General features: G+C 37.0%; 1 protein-coding gene and 1 non-coding gene across 2 annotated transcripts in view; both read left to right on the forward strand.

Moving 5' to 3' along the window:
* Positions 1 to 24,952, forward strand: part of LOC106875523 (F-box only protein 9) — a 34,221-nt gene that overhangs the window by 7,035 nt on the left and 2,234 nt on the right. Inside the window, exons 2-13 of the mRNA XM_014923717.2 lie at positions 1,049 to 1,348; positions 2,631 to 2,688; positions 5,447 to 5,530; positions 6,542 to 6,575; positions 10,690 to 10,789; positions 11,219 to 11,320; positions 12,869 to 12,930; positions 14,988 to 15,076; positions 17,889 to 18,002; positions 18,710 to 18,825; positions 19,934 to 20,047; positions 23,071 to 23,150. Of these exons, the coding sequence (XP_014779203.1) occupies positions 1,049 to 1,348; positions 2,631 to 2,688; positions 5,447 to 5,530; positions 6,542 to 6,575; positions 10,690 to 10,789; positions 11,219 to 11,320; positions 12,869 to 12,930; positions 14,988 to 15,076; positions 17,889 to 18,002; positions 18,710 to 18,825; positions 19,934 to 20,047; positions 23,071 to 23,150 (1,253 nt within the window). The remainder of the gene's footprint in view (positions 1 to 1,048; positions 1,349 to 2,630; positions 2,689 to 5,446; positions 5,531 to 6,541; positions 6,576 to 10,689; positions 10,790 to 11,218; positions 11,321 to 12,868; positions 12,931 to 14,987; positions 15,077 to 17,888; positions 18,003 to 18,709; positions 18,826 to 19,933; positions 20,048 to 23,070; positions 23,151 to 24,952) is intronic.
* LOC128247705 (U6 spliceosomal RNA) lies at positions 6,786 to 6,891 on the forward strand. Its single transcript, XR_008264073.1, has one exon. It is a non-coding gene; the product is annotated as a U6 spliceosomal RNA (small nuclear RNA).

Raw genomic sequence — 24,952 nt, forward strand, 5'->3', positions numbered from 1 at the left:
CCCCCCCCCCCCCCAATCTTCTATGGATCCTCAAGGGCCATACGGACCCCAGTTGAGAACTACTGGGTTAGATGGTGAGTTAGTTAAGGCAAGATTTTACAGCTAGATGCTCTTCCAGTCACCAACCCTCAACTGTTTTCCAAGTGAGAGTTATATATTGACTAGTAGAATATCTGTCCTTCCCAAGAAATAAAGAATACAGTTGGTAGCCAATTTGTTGAATGAAAATCATTAAAATTCTATGAAATGCTTATTGATATACAATATACAGCTGAACTTTTGCAAGAAACATCCCCCTGTACCTTTTAAATTTTGTTATTTATGTACAAAATTTCTTTTAAATTTCTATTTTAAGCATTGAAGATTACAATTGAGTGTCTTCTATAGTCTTGGGCTGACCAATGCCTTGTGAGTGAGTTTGGTGGACAGAAACTATGCAGAAGCCCATTGTGTGTGTGCATACATATATTTATATTGTGTGTGTTTGTAACTCCTCACCACTTGACATCCCCATAACTTCTAAGTTATGGGGAGAAATGGCTTGGTGGAATTGGTATTGGACTTACCTGTTTATTGATTAGAAGTTCAGTTAGATCTGCTGCAGGCACTTTGTTATTTCTGAGTTGAGCATTTTTTGTTTTTGCCATTACCTCTTCAGTTCCTTCACTCAATCGATTTCAGATCATCTGAAAATTATTATCTGTGATGATTTACCAGTGTCCCATCACAGGATGGACTTATTTCTTTTATATATTTCAAGTCATGAAACTTGAACTAAACACTGGCTTTCTAAGTTGTCATTCAAGACTCAGATGACATTTAGAAATAGTGTTGTGATTTCATCCCATTTTGGCCTTGGTCAAGTAGATTTACAATCAGAGGCTGTCTTGTACAAAGAAATAGTATATCTAGGATTTCATCTACAATGTCAAGCGACTACGTAGTGGTTCACCTCATTGGCTTGTCAATCATCTTTTTACTTCATCATTTACTTCTGAAATATTTTTTTTAATTCTGAAACTGAGATCCCCATTTTGTAATATTACAGGAAGAGGAAAACCAGTTCCCAACTCCCGGTGATTATCAACTGTCAGAGGAGGAGGAGGGTGAGGAGGAAGAAGCTGAAGAAGCAGATGGTGATGACGATGATTATGACTCCTCGAAAGCACAGCTTGATGAATTCCGCATGAAATGGCAGCAAGAGCTTTTGGGTAACCAAGATGCAGCTGAGTCAAGTGAAGTAGCCGTCCCTTGCAGTAGCAGCAGCAGTGGTAATAATAATAATGGTGTCCAAGCTACTGTGAGTCACCTGTCCAATGAGGATCAATTAGAGGCTATCAAAAATAAAGTAAGTAACATGGCAGAACTTCAAAATATTTCTTGTTTTTGTTTACTTTACTTGTTTTGCCTAGAATGTAATATGGCTCTTTTTGTATATATGCTATCAGCTAACGGTTTTATAGCCGTTATCTCAACGTGTATTTTTAATCGGTATATCTTTACTACCTCTGAAGAGATTCAGCTTTTAATGATTTTAATTTTATAAATTAATTATCTAAAGATTTCTGAATTGAAACAGCTGTCAAAGATGTTGTTATATTTTATAATTAATAAATAATTTTATTAATTACCTCTCTGTTTTCTCCTTATTCTTTATATATATATATATATATATACACACACACACACACACAAATACACATTCTACTCACTAAGTGATGGCTAACTCAAGGCTACAGCAGAAGATGATACCCAAGGTGCCATGCCATGGGATCAAACTAAAAAAAATGATGTGGTTGCAAAATGAACTTCGTAACTATGCAGTGTATCTCCATCTTTGATCTAGATCATTCTACATTTGTTCCTTTTATAATTTTTTTTCCCATACAGGCCACCATCACCACAGTCTTCTCTCCTGGTTGACTGCTAATCTTCAATTATGATAGATCTTTTGCAAGGTGGAATTGAATACAGCATGTGAAAATTAGTGAATATCAATAAGTTTTGCAATATGACCATTACTCATAACAAAATCTTGCAGCAAAGAGAACTTTTCATAGCTGCTTAGCCTATTACAATTAGCAGCCAAATTTTCACACACTTTGTTGTCTTTGATATACAGAAAGATATACTGATCACAACTGGAATGTCTGTGTCCATAGATCTGCTTGATCTGGGCTGGCCTGGGGCTAAACAACAACAATTTTGTATCATTAATCCTTTAGCATTCAAACCAGCCATTTCTGGCCCAAATATTTTACCTGTTTTATGTTCAAACCAGCCAGATTCAGCCTCTCACAACTATCCTACAATGTCATTGTAAAAAACAAACAATCACATCATTGAAATCTTGAAGTTATGAGACAAAGCATGATTGATTTAAAACTTTGTGAACAAATGCACATTACATTTGATAGAGTAATCTGAAGGCTAAAAGGTTAAGCAAGCTAATCAAAGGAAGCAAAGCAGTTCTTGCAAGTGAGTGACTGTGTAGGCTTCTTCATAGACTCAATTACAAATACCAGTAATATATTGTAGCCAGTTCACCTGATTGTATTCTGTTCTTCCTCTTTCTCCTCCTCCTTCAACAGTCACTCTTGTGCCTAAGCTAGAAGTCTTTTATTTTACAGGCTAAATGGTTCTATTTGGAAGGTATTAAAGCAGAACAAAATGGAAATTTGTACAATGGTAAGTTGGTGTTTGTTGTTGTCATTTAACCCCAAGGCGTACCAATAATCAAAGAATTCACTATGTTTAATGCAGACTATGTTGGATGAAAAATCTGGAGTTCAGGTTCATTTGAGCTGTACTACACGTTTTCTATACTGACCATATCTAGCTCTCATGTATTGCCTGTATATGTGTGTATGTATGTGGTGTCTTCTGGCAGTCCGTTCTAGATTAATTGAGTTGTGGTGGGTTTGAAAGTGAAATTTAAATCAAAGAGTAAAGTAAAATATGTACAGAACATATACATTTAAAATTGGACAGTTTGACTAAAGCTGGCAAGTTGGAGAGCTGCACCAGTTTCCAGCCTGATTTGGCTTGTTTTTTTTTTATGGCTGGATGCCCTTCCTAATGCCAACCACTTTACAGAGTGTGTTGGGTGCTTTTTACGTACCAAGAGCACATTTAATTTCATTGTAAAATATTGGAGCAAGTATCTTTCTCTGCTGTGTTGTTAGTGACAGTGATTATTCAACCATAAAAGGACTATATTACCTAATCTGCAAGTCACTAGCTTACTGCAATTGTGATGAAATGTCTGTGTAATTTAGGTGGGAATGAGACATTTTAGCATCACTGATTCAATGCTCACTTATTTGACATGAAACGTTATAATGTTTGTCTCATGCCCTCTCTCTCTCTCTCTCTCTCTCTCTCTCTCTGTATGTGCTGCCATATTTGTTTTTATGTGTATGATGTGCCAGTGACACATAAAAGGCACCGACTACACTTTTGGAGCTGTAGAAACCAAGCCAAAATCAGACTTGAAACATCTAACCTATGCCAGCTTGCTAATTGTATGCTAAATGATGATGATGATTAGAGGGTAGGTCTGTGTCAATCATGTTCATTTAATAATTTGTAATGCATCACTGTATCTGTATGTATATATATATATGTTTCTGTGTGTGCATGCATGCATTTATCTCCAGTAGAAAAACATACGCTCTCTAATACAACTTGAATGTCCAGCCAGCCATGCCAAATCACTAGCGTGTAAACAGTCGTGCCAAATTGTCTCTTTCCAAATTCCAGAGAAAGAAATGCTTGAGGATATTTCAGTTTGAAAGTTTTTTTTATTATTTCTTCCTGATATTTATATCAGATCTTGTGGTAAATACAAGTGGTTACTGTTGTAGTTGTTGAAGTGAACTGGCAGCATTGTTGAAGTGTTGGACAAAATGCCTTGTGACATTTCATTATGGCCCTTTCTGTTCCAAGTTTAAAATCCCAAAGAAGTTGATTTGGTTTTTTTTTTTATCCTTTCAAGGTCAATAATATAAATAATGAAACCATATTTCAAAACCCATTGAGTAAATATGCCCCCTACCAACAACATTTGAGGTTCTATGCCAATGTTAGAATCATTTGTGCCTGTAAGCTGGAGAAAATAGTTGAGAGCCTTTGATAGTTAGGATAAACTTGGATCTGTAGGGTTCTTTAATGGCTCTAGGTGGCTGTCACCCTATTTGGGTATCTCGTTTCATTTCTTTTATACACTATTGTTTTTTACACATCTTGCTTCATAATCAATTCTACATAGGCATACTGTTGTTTTTGAAATTTTTGTAATGTTTCCCCACCCATACCCCTTGTTACAGATAATAAAAGAAATTACAATTATTGCAGAGGTGTGATAAAATTAGTAAAAGCCAATATAAGTTAATTTCATTCCCTTTGTTTTTCAGTCAAACTTTGTCTTTTATCTTTCCAAGGTTGGCAAAACAAAGTACCAGTCATGTACTGGGATCTATATAATTGACTACACATCTCTTCTTCAAAATATGTGGTTTTGTTGTTGTTGCTATTATTACCATGATGGAAAGCTGGCTGAATCATTTTGTCTGTGTTGGACAAAATGCATAGCAGCATTACTTTCAGCTCTTTACATTCTGAGTTCAAATGCTGTTGTGGTCATCTATGATTTTCATCCTTTATGGGTCAGTAAAATAAGTACCAGTTAAGCACTGGGGTTGATGCAGTTGACTGCCCACTCCCTTTAAAAAAAATTTGTTTGCCTTTGTGTCAAAATTAGAAAGACTCATTATCATCATCATCATCAAAGCTGCAAGCTGGCAGAATCGTTAGCACGCTGGATGAATTGCTTAGTGGTATTTCGCCTGTCATTACGTTCTCAGTTCAAATTCTGCCGAGGTTGACTTTGCTTTTCATCCTTTCAGGGTTGATAAATTAAGTACCAGTGAAACTCTAGGGTCAATGTAATTGACTAATTCCCTCCCACAAAATTTCAGGCCTTGTACCTTGAATAGAAAGGATTATTATTATTATAATTATTATTATTATTATTATTATTATTATTATTATTGTTATACTTTGGTGATGGTGGAGTAGGAGGATTGATAGTGTATAAGAAAATGCTTTGTGGTATTTGGTTACCTCCCTTTACATTCTGAGTTCAAATCTTAACAGGTTTGACTTTACTTTGCATCGTGTTGGGAGTAGATAAAATAAGTATCTGTCTGGTATTAGAGTTGGTATATTAAACCATCCCCAACCCCAAACTTGTTGCTTGTGTCTTAGTTAAAAATTGTTGTTTTTGTTATTACTATTGCATAAATTTTAATTGTCAATTTCCTGATTTCCTATTCCCACCTTCTCACTTTTCTCCTTCTGCCTTTGCTTATTCTTTGAAGTGAGTGGAGTTAAATGAATCAGTTTTCTTTTGATGTAAAACCTATGTGTTATTCTGTCTTCTTAGCTGTGACTTTCTACAGACAAGCTGTACAATTGGTCCCAGATATTGAGTACCATGTGAATTATAACCCTGGAGTAAAATGCAGAGGTAAGAAATATTATGTATATTTTTACCACCTTCTTAATATCTTTAGTAAGCATAAGGGTAAAAAGATGTTGGTTTTTTTTTTTTAATAGCAGAAAAAGAACAGCAGCCCTCATGCTGTTTTTGCAGGACCTGTATGACTGATAAGTGAGAGGGGGTAAGATTTTGATATCCTCTTGCCAGAGGATAGGTCTGAATGCATGCAACAGAGTGGCTTCTGCTAAAGACACCCATGGTGCAGGTGGTGTCATTAAACTGATTGACAGATTATATATATTATCCAGTAAGTGAGGGCATGTGGCCGAGTGGTTAGGTTATTGCACTCATAATCATGAGCTTATGGGTTTGATTCCCGGGCCAGGCAGTGTGTTTTGTTCTTGAGCAAAATACTTCATCTCCCTTAGCTCTATGATCATTTTGACACTTGACTTGTGGCTCACTTGCACCGCTACAGGCAATGTCAATTTGATAAAGGGAGTGAGCTAATGTGCAGCACAAGCATTTGATCGCTATAAACAAATTATCTGTGCAGGTTGTTCAGCAAGAAATTGCGGAACTGTCTTTTTACACTATAACAGCTACAATCCCTTCCAATGAGTTTCTGTGTAGTTTTTTCCTTCTACCCACTTTCAGTAATGTTATCATTTCCCCTATCAACAAATCATCCACTTGCTTTGTACCTCTGAAAACACATGGAATAAGAGATCCCTTACTTTAAAACTAACAGGTGTTAGTAACAGAAAAGACATGTGAATTTAAATCAGTGCCTCTATAATATATATATGTCTAACCCATGCTAGCATTGAAATGTATAAAAGTGAATTCTTTAATGACAGCAAAATAATACATGTCATTTAGTAAATCTGAAATAGAATTCATAAAAAGAAAACAGTCTTTTTCCCTTTTTTTTTCTCTATTTCACTGTTCTTTAATGGAATTGAAGGTTTGTCTCGTATATTAAAAATCTTTACGACCATATAATGATACTTATTGTAACAATTGCTGTCTTTACAGAAAGACAAGTTAGTGAAACTTCAATTGGCAGCAAGTAAGTAAGTTCTTGTATGGTTCTCTTTGTAGAATTGTAACTTTGTTTTCTTTGAGCCCCTATGGCTAAGAAAAAAATTATTATTATGTTAATTATGAATTTTTCTTCTTTCAGTTTTCTTTCCATTTCTTGCCAAATATCTTCCCAACTCCTAGGGCAAATTATTGTTATTATAATAATAATAATAAGGATGATGATGATGAATAATATGTATTGCTTCAGCAATACATATACTAAAACTGGAACAATACAGAGAAGATTAGCATGGCCCCTGCACAAGGATGGCATACAAATTTGTGAAGTGTTCCACATTTTCTAAGGTGGCGAGCTGGCAGAATCGTTAGCACACTGGGCAAAATGCTTAGTGGTATTTCATCCATCTTTATGTTCTGAGTTCGAATTCCACCAAGGTCAACTTTGCCTTTCACCCTTTCAGGATCAATAAATTAAGTACTAGTCAAACCCTAGGGTTGATGCAATTGACTAGTCCCTGCCCCCAAAATTTCAGGCCTTGTATCTATTGTAGAAAGGATTATTATTATTATTATTATTAATTGGTTGGGGTCTTAGAGTGCCTGCCAAAATACTTTGTGATATTTTCTATGGCACTTTACATTCTGAGTTCAAATCCAGCTGAGGTCACCTTTGCTTTTCATTTTTATATAGTCAATGAAATGAAGTACTAGACAATTTACCAGGGTCAATTTAATCGACTGAATTTTTGGTATTGCACCTACATGGAAAAAGGTTAGCAGTCGTGAAGTGCTTTGATCTGGTCTAGCTGGAGGGTCACCTCTCATGTATGAGAGGATGCCTTAAATGTTTACTATGTTTTTTAATCTGTCTTCTTTTTAATTCTATTAGGTTTTTATATAATTATCTATTTATTTGGTATATTTAATTTATTACCTCCATCAAGGAAGGAGGTTATGTTTACATCGGCGTTGGTTTGTCCGTCTATCTGCAAAATAACTCAAAACGTTGTGAACGGTATTTGACAAAACTTGCAGGAAAAGTTGGTAATGACACAAGGAATAGATGATGAAATTTTGGTAGTGATCCGGGAATTTTTATGGATTCTTGAAGGATTTTTCATTTGTTATATTTACTTTACATGGAGCATTACGATGTTACGTTCTTTGATTATCTCCCTTGAAAACACGTTCATCGTTTGCACATATCCTATGGTGACATTGCTGTTTCCGAAGTTTATTTTCGTTTCTCTATTAGAATTTTTACTCACATATCCATCTTAAAATGAGCTGTTTGGTGGAGGTCTGTGGAGGATGACATGACAGGCCTTGACTATTGGGATCGACTCAAAAAGCTCAGGTTTTGTTCCCTCCACCACTGCTGTGAGCTCTATATCATCTGTATGATGTGGAGAACATTCCATCAACATTGCCCATCTTTAAAATTCGTCCGAGGCTTGGCCCCCGTGCCATCCGTCCATTACAGAAATGTTCATGTCTTATCACAACACTATGACAACTATTTCACCTCAATTGGCCCTGCTCTCTTCAACATCATGCCAGACACACATAAAGGAGGAAAGTGACTTCACGGCATTCAAACGATCTCTAGATGATTACCACCAACAAATACCAGATAAACCACCCACACCCAGATATGTCTCTGGAAACAATAACCCTCTGCTTGAATGGGCTATGGTTCCCCAGAGCTGACTATGTATCTCTTCCAGGTGGTGCTATTAAATTAGACATGGCCTGAGTCAACTTCAGCCGAAACTTATCTAAGTAATCTAATTTATGCTGTAACCTTTTAATCAAAGCAGGACAACGTGAGTAGAGGCTGATATCTTAACATTTCTGATGGTATAAAAATAAATTATCAAAGATTTATGTGTTTGTGTGTCTGTGTTTGTCTCCCCCAACATCGCTTGACAAACGATGCTGGTGTGTTTATGTCCCCGTAACTTAGCGATTCAGCAAAAGAGACCGATAGAATAAGTACTAGGCTTACAAAGAATAAGTCCTGGGGTCGATTTGCTCGACTAAAGGTGGTGCTCCAGCATGGCCACAGTCAAATGACTGAAACAAGTAAAAGAGTAAAGAGTATAGAACTACATTCAGAGTATGTCTATAAGCTATTGTGTTTAGACCTGGTTTCTATCCTCAAACTGTTCCGTTTTGTAGATGCAATTTTTTTGTTTTTTTAATAAAGCACTCCGAAATTAGAAAAATCAAAAATCTGCAACAATCTTGGTCCCATGAGTATCGGATAATGGATTTTCAACTGTGTAAAGAAACTGATTGTGGTGATCGTAGTTTTGACAGTGATTGTGGTAAAAGCAGAGACAGTGTTGATGATGACGATGGTCGAGATAAGTATGGGAGGAGGATAAAATAGTATCAGTGGTTATAATGGCGACAGGAGCGGTGTGATGTGTGATGCTGAGGGGATGGCAGTAGTAGTGGTGTTGATGATAGTGTTAGTTGTGTGATGGTGGTATTGTAGTGGTTATACTGGTTGTGGTGGTGAAAGTGACTGTCAAGGTAACCGTCATGATAATATTGATGGCAGTGTATGTCATTGAAGTGGAAGCAATGACAATGCTGCTGATGATGTTGGTGGTTGTGGTAGTGATTGTGATATGGTGGTAGTGGTGGTCGTCGTCGTTGTCGTCATCGTAGTGCTGCTCCTGTTGGTTTAGCGGAGGTCTGCGCTCTCCGAGTGCTTTTCTAGTATCTAATTTTTAAAGTTTAATTGTTTATTGTGTAATGTTTCAGACCCATCCCACATTAGTAATCCTTATACCATATGAATAGGCTCTTGGCTAAATCGTTAGAGCCAATATCTGATGGTTGTGAAGGGTATGCATCACTTGGTTGGCCTGAATTGTGAGGCAGAGTGGCAGTCGTTTTAGAATGGTTTGGATCTTGAGTTATGGATGATCTTAATGGACCTGGACGGAAAGTTGGTGATGTTGGATGTAAGGAGCAGTGCAGATAGTTACTTCAGTCTAGTAGCTCTTTATCTCTGGGGTAACCTGAGTTTCTAGAAGCTTCCTTGAGAGCATTCCATTCATTAGTCATTGTGGGAAACTGGAATAATATTTCAGATGCACACAGTGATTGTATAAGGTTAACCAGTAAAGATGGGATTGTAAAAGTCTTACAAACTTGCTCAGTTCAACTGTCAGAAATGTACTGACTAGATTTACCGAATGTAGACATCAATGAAGCAACTGCGTCAAGTTATCTAGTTAGGATATTTGCTCAGTCAGCTGATAGTGTATGGTGGTCATGATTTAAAATGATTGGCTACATGGACCACATATCTGGGATCTGCTCAAACCATCTAGATAGAATGCCAAGAGAGAGAGAGAGAGAGATCCAGTTATTGAAAGATAGATGTCTTTCTTGGTACACAAAGAACTTCAGTGACCAGATTAATGAACTAAGTAGCAGTTGACAAAGGTAACCATCAACAGCCAGTGAGTATGTCTAACAAAGTGTATTAAAATACTGTAAAATGTTGGCACGTGTTGGCTTAATATAATCACTCTAATGTTAGAATGACCATCTTGTAGCTTCTAGCATATAATATGTTGATATCTTGGCTTATATGTTATGTAGTTTCCTAAGAGAAATCACTGCACTGAATTAGCTGTAGCCCCATGTTAACTCTGTACAGATCTATAATGTGTTAAGTATCTGTGTATGATCCAAAGATCTATTATTCTAGATGTATTATGCACCCATCTAGCTGAGGACCATGCTACACATTACAACATACTGAAATGTCAAACTGACAGGAAATGGAGGAGTGTTTACAGTTCTGAGGTTAAGTATTTAATTAACATAAGCTAGTTCAGTAATTTATATAGTTTTGGATGTTATGAATAACTTAAAAACTCTGCAATCAGGGTATTTAGATGATTTACAGAGCTAAGGCTAAAATAGTTTGAAGTACAGCTCTAAGATTAAACTAGCTTTCCTATAATAAAAGTAATATATTTATATTAATTTTTAAGTTACAGAAGTCATGAACTTTTCACTTGCTTTCTTTTTCGTTTTTGATGCACAAACACACTCACACACTATGATAATGATGAATGTTCTTGAAAGGTGTTTCATGTTATTTATTCTAGTGCATCTGTTGAGGATGTGGAAGAAGGGAACTTGTTGGCCTTGCTGAGTCGTTTGCAAGCATCCGAGAATGTCATTTGCTCACCTGCTTCTGAACAAAGAGTATGAATATTTTCCTGTTGTGCACGTTGTTTTTTTTTTTTGTTTGTTTACTTTAGTTATGATTCAGCTTGCAGTAGCTCAGGTTACATAGAGCCTATTAGATAAAATGTTACCATCCATAGCTGTCAATCCTCTATCACCAATACAACTCATTAATGTTTCTGAAACTAACAAAGAATCTAATAAACTTCCATATGTGTAGAATATGTAAACAATTCATAATTCATATGTAGCAGGAAGGCTTAACATAATTCATTAGAAAATGTTATATAACTGAATAATAGGCGAGTTTGATATTTTCTTAAGTCAGTGTATTACATTGATTCTGGAAGATAAAAAAAGCTAAAAGATTCTAACTGTAATGTTGACATGAAAAAAAGAAGTACCTGTTGCTACCTTTTCTGAAGATGTTTTATTTATTTTATACAGGCTACCCATATTTCTTCTTTGCCTGTAGAAGTTGTCATGTATATTTTCAAGTGGGTTGTATCAACCGATCTTGACACCAGGTCCCTAGAGCAGTTGTCACAGGTTAGTACCTTTGTTTCTTTCTCTTTTTATTCTCAGATTGTATCTAAAAGTTCAAAATGTCATAAAATTCATGTGATCTCCTTAAAGAAATAGTAAAATCTGGAATACAAGGAAATTTGTTGTGATCATTGTCAGCAACAGTTCAAAGGAGAGGTTATAGAAGATTTTGTTTAGTTAAATTGCCATGAGAAGTGAATAATCTAATGTTTTAGGCTTTCGTCCTTTATCTCAGAGTGAGAGAACAATGGAAAGTGGTGTTGGCACAGTCATTTTGCTGGCTTACAACCAAAGTAGCAACACCAATGACTTTTCCTCACTCTCAGATGAAAGACAAGGGCACGAAACATAGATACTTCATTCACCACACTCTGTCGGCAAGAAGGATAGTGCCTGTGACCCTTTTCTGGGCCTTTGAGACTATTGGAAGGGAGGGAGGAAGTTATCCTCATCTGAAAACTGTCATCCAGATACTTGCAACAGAGTGGATTCTATTTAAAGTACCAGAGGACTAGGTGATGGTGTTAAACCAAGCAATGAATTGAATTTATCACCCAAATAGGCCACAGTGAAATTTGAACTAACTGCAGTGCATTCCATAACTCTCTAGCAATTCTACTGGTCTGCTTCCCTGGACTGACACTTTATCTATCCTGAAAAGACATAGTTGACATTGGTGGAAATCGAACCCAGAACACAAGAAACTGGAATAATGAAAAGCATTTCATCCACCATCCTAGCACCCATGCCAATTCACTGTCTAAACTTTCCATATAAATCTCTCTTCAAATAAATAATTATTTCTTTAATCCTCTTCGTACCAATGTCACATGTATTCTACAGCAGAAAATCTTGTTTTATATTTAAATTAAAACCTTCGATCATAATGTTTTGTTAAACTTAAAACACCAGCTTAATTAATGGAGAAATAGAAAGTAGTTTATTAAACAAGCTAATTATTCTTGATTATTTTCAAAATTAATTGAAGCATATATAGGTAGTGTATTTTATTAAAATAGGGTCACGAAGGGAGTTAATTCAATAAGAGCCAGTTCTAACTGAATGACTTGGTTCCTGCTAAACCAAATATGAGTTCAAGTTCCACTAAGGTTGACTTCACTTGCTATCTTTTCAGGGGTTGATAAAATAAGTACCAGTTAAGCACTGATTCAATGTAATCAACTGTCCCCTTCCCTCAAAATTTTAGACCTTGTTCCTGTAGTTGAAAGGATTATTATGATAATTATTCAAGAGAGAGAGAGAAAAATTTTTACAAAATTATGACCCAAATTAAATGTCCTACATTTATTTTGATACCCTGTTTTTATTGCATTCAAATCACACTGGCATTGATTTTGATTTTCATCTAGCTTAGGATAAATTAAAAGTAAAAAAAAAAACTATCAGTAGTATATTATAGCTAGGTAAATTAAATAGCGTTTGGTTTGAAAAAAAAGTCTCCTTCATTAAAAAAGTACCCATTAGTATTGTGATTAATTTCTATTGATAACACCATTGTAACAAATATATTTAAAAAATCACTATTTCCAGGTGTGCCGTGGTTTCTATGTATGCGCACGAGATGAAGAGCTTTGGAAACTGGTTTGCACCAGGTTTGTACTCACAGATTTTTTTTACCATTTTTCCATTCTGCTGTTATGACATTTTATTTTCTTTGGTTATGGATATTACCTTTTCTGTGACTTCTCAGATCATGAATTAACTCCCAAGTGTATTATTCTATTAATTCCTAAGTAACTATTATTCACTCCCAAAATAGTCTTTTAGTCTCACAATAATCATTATTATTAACTCCCATGGTAACTATTAGTCTATTACTCTTACAGTAGCCATTTTTATTGATCTCAAAATTTACTTGTCTATTAATCCCATTCTCTCTCTCTCTCTCTCTCTCTCTCTCTCTCTCTCTCTCTCTCTCTCTCTCTCTCTCTCTCTCTCCCTCCTCTCTTTCTCCTCTTGCTCAATGGGACTGGCGTCATCCAAGATTAGCAGTCCCTGAGGTGCAATTGTGCTTAGAGCCAACCAGGTCCACTAGTGCTCCTCATCACTGACAGTTCTGTGCCAGCCCTTCTGCATCCTCCAAGGTGAAATTTTGAGCCTCTGGAGATTTTTCTTAATCACATCCAGCCATCTGGTGTGAGCCCTGCCACAAGGCCTCTTCCAGCCTACAGCTGCTGTGTTGAGTGAGAGTGAGGCTCTTGTAGGATGATAATTATTATACTGATAATTTTAAAGACATCTACTTGCACACAATTTTCCACTTACATTTTCTTTACTCAGACTATCCTGTTTGTCTTAGAGTATAAATTAAATACTATTTTTTGTACTGATGTTAATGGTTTAATTCATAAAAGGTGAAAAAACAACTTGTAAAACCATTTAGAGTAGCAGTTGAATGAACAAGAAAGTGATAACTTGTTTGCTGATGGTTTAATGATTAGTAGATTGTGTATACTGTTTATATTAGTTTCAAAGTTTGGGAGAGGAAGTAAGTCGATTACATTGACCCCCGTGCTCAACTGGTACTTATTTTATCGACCTCAAATGGATGAAAAGCAAAGTCAACCTTGGTGGCATATGATCTCAGAACATAAAGACAGACAAAATACCACTAAGCATTTTGTCCGGCATGGTAACAATTTTGCCAGCTCACTGCCTTGTATATTGTTTATATTAGTCAGATTGGTGTCCTCATCTTGAATTTTACTTTGACTACATTTTAGTTGTATGCTCCAGCTTACTTCAGGTGTCTTATGTTGAACTCAGTTGTTATATTGCATTTCATACCTAACCCTTTATTTGATCCATAGGGAAACACTGTTCTCATTCCACTCTCTGTGTCTTGTGACATTTTTATTTGCTTTAGTTGAATTATGCGAATTAGCTTAGTGCCTTGCTTGAGATTGAACTCAGAAACTCTAGGTGAGTACACTGCTTTAGCCAATGTCTTTATCCACTATGCTATGCCTGGGCATAAAGGCAATCCTCAGCTCTGTTGTGGTATTAAGCAAATGACAGATGAATTTTATCTCTTTTGAAAGGATACAAATCTGTTTCAGCATTTGAAATAATCAGAAACTCTTTATTTTAGGCAATTTTTGTGAATTGAGTTATGTAAAAACAAATGTAAAGCTCAAATAAAACCACATTCATAGTGTGTGAACTCAAGATCTATACTATAGTCCATTTATCTTTTAGTTTCCACTTAGCTGCCTTCAGATACCATAGGATGTTCCCTCTGTAAGTAGTAGAATCACAATAGGAATGACAAGTGTTTTTTAGTTTATAATGCTGAGCTCAAATTTTTTCTGGTTGATCATGTAAGCTTTGTCAAACTGATATGATCCTAATACACAACAAGCCATGGAACTAATATATCTATGTGACCTATTGGGCAATAGAAGCCTTCATACTTTGGCTCTAGTGGAACTGCTTATAGTTCTTTGAAGTACAACAATAATAACACTCAAACTAAGTATTTTTTGACAGGTCTGCCATGATTAAATAGACCAAAGTAGTTCTCTGATGTAAACTGAAGGATCACGTAAACTGATAGTTAATTTAAGGAAAGTGAATAGCTCAGTTTCATTTCTCTCTCTTTCTTTCTCAAGTACACTCACCTACAACTATATTCTTATTGTTTTTTAAGGATGTTTAATGGTGTCAATTGCAAAAACTGTAAGAAGTATGGCTCCTGGAGGCAGATGTTCTATCAAAGACCTCACCTTCGATATAATGGTAAATTTTATCTTTTTGTTTATTTTCTAATTTCATAAAGGTTGTAGAAAAAATTTAGGATGGAAAACACACCAGAATCACCTTGCCTATAAAGCAGTTGTACAAGTGTTCAAGACAAGATGTTTTTAGGGATGTGTGTATATACCAGCAATACTGTGTTATTTGGTACCCTAACAACATTGCCAATTTGCTGGTCTGGCTGTGTTGTAAGAAGTTTACTTTTCAGCCATGTGGTTCTGGGTTCATCCCACTGCATGGCACCTTGAGCAAATGTCTTCTATTATAGCCCCAGACTGACCAAAGCTTGTGAGTGGATTTGGGAGATGGAAACTGAAAGAAGCATGTTATGTGTGTTTGTTTGTGTCTGTGATTGTCTCCCACCACCACTTGACAACTAATTTTTGTGTGGTTGTATCCCTGTAACTTAGCAGTTCTGCAAAAGAGACCTATAGAATAAGAACCAGGCTTTAAAAAAAGAATTACTCAAGTTGATTCATTAAACTAAAATTCTTCTAGGCAGTGCCCCAGCATGGCCACAGTCTGATGGCTGAGACAAATAAAAGATAAAAAATGTGTGTGTGTCATCATCATCATTTAATGTCTGCTTCCAAAAAATGGTATAAGAATGCAACATGCGACAATAAAACATCTGGACACACAGATAACACAAAGACAGACAGGAAAAAACAGGGATGGGTCATTCGCAGCTGGGCCCAAAGATCCAAGTCAAGACCACTAAAGTTTTTGAGAGAAAGCAGGCAAATGTGTATGACAATAAAGACAAAAAATTACAAATACAAACAACAGGTGTCTTTCAACCAATAAGGTCGAATCAAGTTGAGAGAAGGCCTTAAGGTAGGAACATAGGAAATGAATATTAGAGATGAAAGTCATGAGACAGGAATATGAGAGATGCTTTGCAGCTGGCAGTGAAACCAAGAAAGAAAGATCATATTTAGCGGAACACTGGTCACATGGAAGGAAAGGAGAGGGATTGAAGAATTAGGGGAAGAACAAGAAAGAGAGGAAATCAGAGCGACATAGAGAAAGGTACAAGGATGATAAGGAGGGAAAGTAGGGAGATTAAAGAAAGAGAAGGCCAAGAAATGTGAGAAAGGAGAAAAAGAAAGGCAGAAAGAAAGAAGAAGGTATGAGGGGGACTAATACTGTTAGTAAACTTAGTGTGAAATAGGCTTTTTTGAGTGCATGCAATGTATTTGGCTGCTATTTCTAGCATTCCCTGCAACTATGTAACAGCTATTTGTGATAAAGGACCTGAAATACCAGTTATGTGGTAGTAGGGCATGCAAAAAATAGCGGCCGAATCTTTCCTTTTCTGGGGAAAGGAGCCATATACATGTGATTTTGATGGTAATCACAGTCCAAGCCATATTTTACATTGCTTGGAGTTTCTACCAATCGCAATGGAGCCCAGCAATTTCCTTAAATAAATCAGTTTTTCTCCACTTAAGAAGTCTAGCTTGTGTTGGCATCCAGGAAGCTATTGCCCGTTAGGTCAATGAAATTCATCACAGCCGACATTGCTCCTACCAGGTCTCACTGCACTTAATGCTGACAACAACATAATTCATTCTTGTGCATGTAAACTCACTAAGTGAATATGACTTAGTGTTCTTACAGAAACCTTCATTTACCCTATACGATGTTTAATATCGTTGCACATTCATGTTGAATTATGCAGCCATCTTATCTTCACTTCATAGAACACTTGTAATGTATGTATCACCAGTTCTTTTGGTATAGTAGATTTTTGTTATTCTTGTTTATGTCACCTCACAGACAGGTATATTCTAGCAAGTCGCTTCTTAAATTTTGCACCTCTCTTATTCAATAAACACCGAGTTAAACTTCCGAAGCTGTTTATTTTCTCCTTTCGATTTTTAATGTTTATTTTAGCGGGTTACCAGACTATCAGTTTGTTTTTGCAGCTAAAATGGTAATGACAAATTTTAAAGTTTGCTTGACATTTAATAAGTGTGAAAAAGTGCCACACCCTAGCGATTGAGGGAACCTGTGGAAGAGGTAGACCCAGGAAGACCTGGGATGAGGTGGTGACGCACGACCTTTGAACTTTAGGCCTCACCGAGGCAATGACTAGTGACCGATACCTTTGGAAATATGCAGTACGTGAGAAGACCCGACATGCCAAGTGAGAGCATAATCTGTGGCCTCTGCTAGAAGTGTAGCCAGCTCACTTATTCGTATCTTTACTTCATTGGGCACTAAACTCTGCTTGCGAAGACCTGTTGAGGCAAGTGAACTTGAAATCGAAATCGAACCAAATTCGATGACTGGCACTTGTGCCAGTGGAACACTAACAGCCCCGTCCGAGCGTGATGACTGCCAGAGCAGCTGTCTGGGTTCCGTGCTTGTGGCACATAAATAGCACCAATTGAACGTGATCGTTACCAGCGTCGCCTTACTGGCACTTGTGCCAGCGGCACGTTTAGAAAATTATTTGAGCTATGTCGTTGCCAGTGCCACTGGACTGGCTCCTGTGCAGATGGTATGTAAAAAACGCCATTTTGAGCGTGGCCATTGCCAGTACTGCGTGACTGGCTCCTGTGCCGGTGGCACGTAAAACCACCCACTACACTCTCGGAGTGGTTGGTGTTAGGAAGGGCATCCAGCTGTAGAAACTCTGCCAGATCAGATTGGAGCCTGGTGCAGCCATCCGGTTCACCAGTACTCAGTCAAATCGTCCAACCCATGCTAGCATGGAAAGCAGACGTTAAATGATGATGATGCTATATATATAATATGAGATATACTGTATTTTTCTCTTCCTCAGGCTGTTACATCAGCAAATGTTCTTACATTCGTCAAGGTGAAAAGGGTCTGGATTACTTCTACAAACCATGGAACTTGGTGGAATATTGCCGCTTTGTTCGATTCTTTCTAAATGGTAAGTACATTGACTGCTTCAACACCTCCTCAGCTCTGGTATCTACTGAACATGTTTGGAAACCCATATTTTTCACTGATTATAGAATATATAGATTGGTTATATTATAATCTAGTTTTACAAATGCTCTTTAATGTGATGTGATGGTAATATGATTCTTTGCTCTATTTTCCCCCAACACCAACAAATTTTTGCTTTCATTTCAATGAATGACTAAAAGATCAAACTGTATGTTAATACATTGCCATTAAACCATAGTCTAGGAAGCTTGGAAAAGTCTAGGAGTCCAGGCTTAAGCACTCGTGCTGGTACCTCATAGACAGCCCCTGTGCTAATGCTATGTAAAAAGCACCTGTGCCATTGTCACATAAAAAGCATCCAGCTATAGAAACCAACCCAAAACAACTGGAACCTGGTGCAAGTCTCCAGCTTGCCAGCTCTAGCCAAACCGCCCAACCCATACCAATACAGAAAACAGACGTTAAATGATGATGATTCTAAGAGACAAGTTTGTTTTGATTAACTTCAAAACTAGGATTTTTAGATGTATATATGAATTATTGAAGTAGGTGAGCCCTCTTATTAACCCTTATTTCATGGACTAATGAAAATATTTTGTAGATATTGTTGTTTATTTTCTCTCTCTTCTCTTAGATCAACTGTAATGTATTCAATATTTACCTTATATTGAAGTTTCTTATCTACAGGGGATATTGTGATGATGTCCAGTCCTGAAGAACCAGCTGTCTGTATCACAAAGCTGAGTACAAAATTCAAGAGTGCCAGCATGCTTTGTGGTTACTACAGGATCTCCGGAAGCACTGTGAGTACATCATAATCCTTTTTCTTTGCTAACAGTCATTAATAATAACATTGTGGAAAACTTTGACTAAGTTTGTTTTTCACTATATGTCCAGAGATTGTCATTAGTGATTATTTTTTTAATTCCTCTAGATCTATTAAATTCTAAGTTTTATTTATTAGGACTAGAAGAGTGCTTTCCCTTGGGTGAGCCAGAGGGAGTTTACATAGAAACTTTGAAATATCTATTTGATTCTAAATTAACTTGAAAATTTTCATCTTAGCTTGACGCCCTCGACTGTTCTGTCAATAAATACCAGTAATGTTTCACTTGGAGTAATTTTCCAAAATTTCTCTTCTATTTATGTTTGGTCAATACACACTGGCTATGCTTTGTTAGGCAACCTCTGCATGGTCATTATCTGTTAGAAATAGTAGCCAAATCTCCTTTGTATCACACCATATACCATTTTTGAAAAAGGGAAAAACACATTAGATAATGTAGTCCTAAATGCATTATACTTGAAAAACGACAGTTTGGTCACAGTTGAAATAGTTTTAACCGTAGGTCTACTCTGCCTGAGTTGACCTCAAGTTAAACAATAAACAAAATGCTATCTTTGAGATAATATGTAACAACTTTGTTATTCATTTCTTCAATTCAAGTTTCAAATTCTGTCTTCACTTGTTCAGTTACAATGATGTTGATTTACTAATACAAAGACCATCAACATTGCTGTTAGCATCTTTCTTTCAAATATTTCCTACACAACATACAGCATTCTACTTGTGTCAAGTAACCAAGCAAGTTTATTTATGATCAAAGGTTTTTCAGCCATAACCATCCTGTCTTTTTATAATGTTAAAACTACATTCCTTGTGTGTTCTTTCCTTTTTTTAAGATGATAGGGTGTGATTTGAAGATTTGGTTGCTATTTCTAGCAAGTTGAGCAACCTTGTAGAGATTCCCACTTACAGTCTTTTTACCACTTATTACTTTACTATAAAATATAAACGGAAGTTTTTTGCTCTTTCATTCTGACATGCAGAGTCATTCTATCTTATACTCAAACTATTCTGCCAATTCATCACGGTTATAATATTTTGTAATTGTTGCTCTCTTCCTGCAGATTACTGCCTATTTAACCCGTACCAAGCCGAATGAGTACTCTAACCAGTACAGTCGACGTAATAAGCGTAACAGGCCAAATGAGAACGATGACCCTGAGCACACATTTAATGTGGTAGGTGCTTCTTTCTTTCTTTCTTCCTTCCTTTATTTATTTATTTATTGATATTGCTGTTGGTAAACATTAGTATTCTTGGATACAGATTTTCACTGAATCAGAACTGATATATTGCATTCAGAGAGTGAGAGTGAGAAGGGAGTATCTGTAACTCAAGCAAAACAAATATCTCAAGAGACTTTTTTGTAAAGTACCAGTATTTTGAGTTTTTTGCCAATAATTATATTCTTTGCTGACTGGTACAAACATAAGAGATATGTGTGTGTGTGTGTATATTATATATATATATATATATATATATATATATATATATATATATATATATATATACACACATATATATACATACACACACATGCATGTGTATATGTATATATATGTTTGTGTGTATGTGTCTGTATGATTATCATCATCTTCGTTTAACATTTGCCTTCCATGCTGGCATGGGTTGGACTATATATAATTATTTCACATTTATGTTCCCTGCTGGAAAAAATACTAAAAATTAAAACTACCTGGGCAAGCAAGGGACATGGTTTGTTGCTGCAATGACTCTTGATTCCTACAGATCCTGTCACTACATGAAAAACCATCTCTGAATGTTTGGCAACACATGCAACACCCCCAGAACATTACTACGACATCCTAAAAACACTATTTCCCACTCAGTCTAGGAATGCAACGACCATATACACATTAGCAACATTCATAGTATCACAAAGATGAACCCCAGCAGCAATAAGTGCAGAGGAACGGCTACTGTCATGCTCTGCCTAAGTCTACCTTGCTCACCTCCACTATGGCCACCACCAGAATGTCCAGGTTTATTAGAAATAGATTGGACATTACATCATCATCATCATCATCATCATTTAACGTCTGCTTTCCATGCTAGCATGGGTTGGACGATTTGACTGAGGACTGGTGAACCAGATGGCTACACCAGGCTCCAATCTGATTTGGCAAAGTTTCTACAGCTGGATGCTCTTCCTAACGCCAACCACTCAGAGAGTGTAGTGGGTGCTTTTACGTGCCACCGGCACGAAGGCCAGTCAGGCGGAACTGACAACAGCCACGCTCAAAATGGTGTATTTTACATGCCACCTGCACAGGAGCCAGTCAGGGGGCACTGGCAACGATCTCGCTCGAATGTCTTTACACGTGCCACTGGCACAAGTGCCAGGAAGGCAACATATAAATATGTTGACTGTCATACTGCGTCCATTACAATTCATTACCTTATGTTAGAATGTGCAGTATGGTCCTCGGCTCAATAGAGACATGAAATAACTGAGATTAATTTGTGAGTTGTGTTTAGTTGTTCAGTAAACCAGCTGTGTACCACAAGACTGATGGGTCTAGGCAGATCTAAAGAATCCATTACGACACAATGTCATGTCATGCCTGTATCATAATACATAATACATCATGTGCTTCAGATCAATGTGGGAGCCTCTACACAGTCATTCAACAAACTAGAAATAGCTCTCTTCAATCACACAATCCAATAGGTCTTCAAGAAAAGACCTGTTGGATTGTGTAGTCACAACTGTCCAAGAAGACAGGATGATTATAGCTGAAACACTTTGGTCAGAGATGACCTTGGGCTAAACAACACATTACAAGCCAACAATGGAGCTTTTACATGTCACTCAACTCATCAGAAATAGTCAGTTGTAGCTTTCTCAAATTACACCCAACTGTCTTAAAAAGGAGTTTTCTTTTTTACCATTTAGTCATAGAGAAAAGGACAGCAACCATTACTTATACTTTTTTTCAGGGCCTTTGAGACTAGTATAAGGAAAGGAGAAAGTTGTCCTCAAATCAGAGATCTGACCCAAATACTTACAACAGAGTGAATATTACTAATGGCATCGAAGGGTATGGTGGCAGTGTTAAATCAGGCGATAGATTAAATCCACTGCCAAGAAATGAGAACACAAAAAAGGAGAACAAAGACTTCTAGGCAACTTTTCTGATGCTCTAATAATTTGATTGACAAAAACTGTACAGAAACTTGTCATATATGTGTATGTCATCATAATAATTTATCTGTAAGTTAGACCTGATCATACAGACTTATTAAAGGTATTTCAATCATTACCATCATATCTTTCCAAACAATATACTTAGGACTACATTAATCAATGTGTCTTTTATTCTGTAAAACAATAGGATCTTATTTGAGGAAGGTTTGGCTGCTATTTTTAGTATGTAGAGGCTCTGTCATTGGTTTGTGTCTCTGATTGTATATGCCTGTGTAAATGGCATGCCACAGAATATCCCTTTCTACCAAAAGTTACTAAGCTGTTTGATAGAGATTGATAAGTATGTGACTAAAATAACTGACTGTGTCAAAATGAGCAATAATAATAAATAAATAAAAAGGCCTTTGAAAATGGTGCCACTGCATGACTGCAGTCCAATGACTATAACTTGTAAAATTGTATAAAAATAAAAACATGACTAACAACCAGATTGCCATCAAATTACATCCTAGATGTTAAATAATGTCATGGGTGTTGTGCATCCAATTTGTTGCATCCTTTTTGGACAATGGTCCTCACCGAGGAAACTTCAAGGGACCAGGAGATTTGGTGATTTACTGTACTTGATAAGATACATCAAGCTAAGTAAAATTGCTGTCTTCCACACATACAGGCTTGTCCTTTCAGGTGCCGTTGTCACATAAAGTATACCCATGCCAGTGCTGTGAAAATGCACCCATGCCAGTGGCACGTAAAAAGCACCCAGCACACTGTTAAGTGGTTGGCATCCAGCTGTAGAAACCATGTCACAACAGACAATTAGAGTCTGGCTCCATGTCAAACCACCCAACCCATGCCAGCATGGATAGTGGATGTTAAATGATGATGATGATAGTGTAATTTGAGTAAAATTTGTGGGCTATTTCTTGCCAGCTGAGCTACTATGTAGAGATTCTCTCATTAGATCATTTATATTGTATTTGTATACAATAACAATAAACTAATTTAATATTCCTTGTTCTTTCATTACAGGAGTTTGGGTTACAGTCAGCTGGGCGGCGTAAATTTGCAAAACTGATATGGCGCCATTATTCTTTGCATACATTCTACAAGTAAGTACTTTAGTTTAGGCATATAATTGAACAGTTCTGCTGGGGAAGTGATGTTCCATAGCTATTGCTGTTTTGCTCCAATTCTGCTCTATAAAGCACACCTATAATCACATAGACATTACGCATCCAGTAGATCATACTAGCTTCATTTCTTTCAAGCCTAGGTATGTCCTCAACAGTCACGGTCCATGTTTCACTGCTGTGTAGCATGGCTGTTCACACACATGCATCATACAGTCTACCTTTCCCTCTGAGTGAGAGGTCCTTTGGTAGGAGCTTTCTGAACTTTGCCCAGGCTATTCTTATTCTAGTGGCAATGCTCTCAGAGCATCCACCACCCCCACTACAGACTTGATTACCTCGGTAGCAGAAGCTATCAACTACTTTTAGTTTCTCCCCTTGGCATGTTTATTGCCCCTGTACATTTGCCAGACAAAAAAACTATCATCCCAGTTAGCCTTCTTTAGTATTACTGCACCTCTTATGTGTCCATAGCTTATACCAGGTACATCTTACGGAGTTTCTACCTACACCTTTTCTACAGATCGAGCAGGGCTATCTACCTGAAGGGGTTTGTGATTTGTCCGCCTTCCTAATTACTCGGACTTTGGTTTTTGCTACACTGACTCTAAGGCCCTTTGATTCTAGACCTTGGTACCGCACCTGAAATTTCTTCTCTACTTCTGCTAGTGATTCAGCTATGAGAGCCAGGTCATCAGCATAGAGGAGCTTCCAGGGGCAGCCTGTCTTGAATTCCTCTGTTATTGTCTGGAGGACTGCGATAATTAGGAGGGGACAAAGGACTGAACCTTGGTGAACCCCTACTTCTACCCGGAATTCTTCACTATACTCATTGCCAACCCTCACCTTACTGACAGCATCCCTGTACTGGGCCTATACCAATCGTCTATCCCTAGTTTCTGCACTATAAGGTGGTTTGTCTTTTGTCATTTCTCTACCAACAAATTGTCTGGTAGCACTGTGCTTTCAAGGATGAATGAAGTAAAAACTCTCTTACCTGAAAAACTAGTAAGGACTAGCTGCAATGGGTGGGGAATCTAACTGTAAATTAATGTCTCAACAATTTGGTTTTGTTTAGCTCCTACTAGCATAAAAAAAAAAACATGTAAAACAAATGAACAATATATGTGCCACCTGACTGGCACCCTGTGTTGGCAGCACAAAAAGCACCATCTGAACATGGTCAATGCCAGTGCCCCCTGACTGGCTCCAATGCTGGTACCATGTAAAAAGCACCAGCCGAATGTGATCGATGCCAGCTCCGCCTGACTGGCTCCCATGCTGGTGGCACGTAAAAAGCACCCACTACACTTTCAGAGTGGTTGGCGTTAGGAAGAGCATCCAACTGTAGAAACCTTACCAGATCAGATTGGAGTCTGGCGCAGTCTATTGGCTTGCTAGTCCTCAGTCAAACTGTCCAACCCATGCTAGCATGGAAAACGATGATGATGATATGTATATACATACATAAATATCGAACAAGAATGAGTGCTCAACATCGCATTGGTGGATAAAGATTCTCTTTTATGTTTTAAAGGTACAATTGGTTTCGTGTTAAATATCTCAACAATTCAAGTTGATCACATAGAAAAATTGGTGTTTGTCTCCATTTTTGATTATTTGTTTAGCAACAGTTCAGCCCAAGTTGAACCAAAATTCATGATCAAAGGCATTGTTCTGGTTATTTATAATGTCCTTCTGTTTTACAAGACATTAGGGTGCAATCTGAGGGAGATTTAGCAACTACTTTTATGTTAAGTAATGATTTAGAGGTTCTGTTA

Source organism: Octopus bimaculoides, chromosome 4, assembly GCF_001194135.2.
Source record: "Octopus bimaculoides isolate UCB-OBI-ISO-001 chromosome 4, ASM119413v2, whole genome shotgun sequence".
Lineage (NCBI taxonomy): Eukaryota > Metazoa > Mollusca > Cephalopoda > Octopoda > Octopodidae > Octopus > Octopus bimaculoides.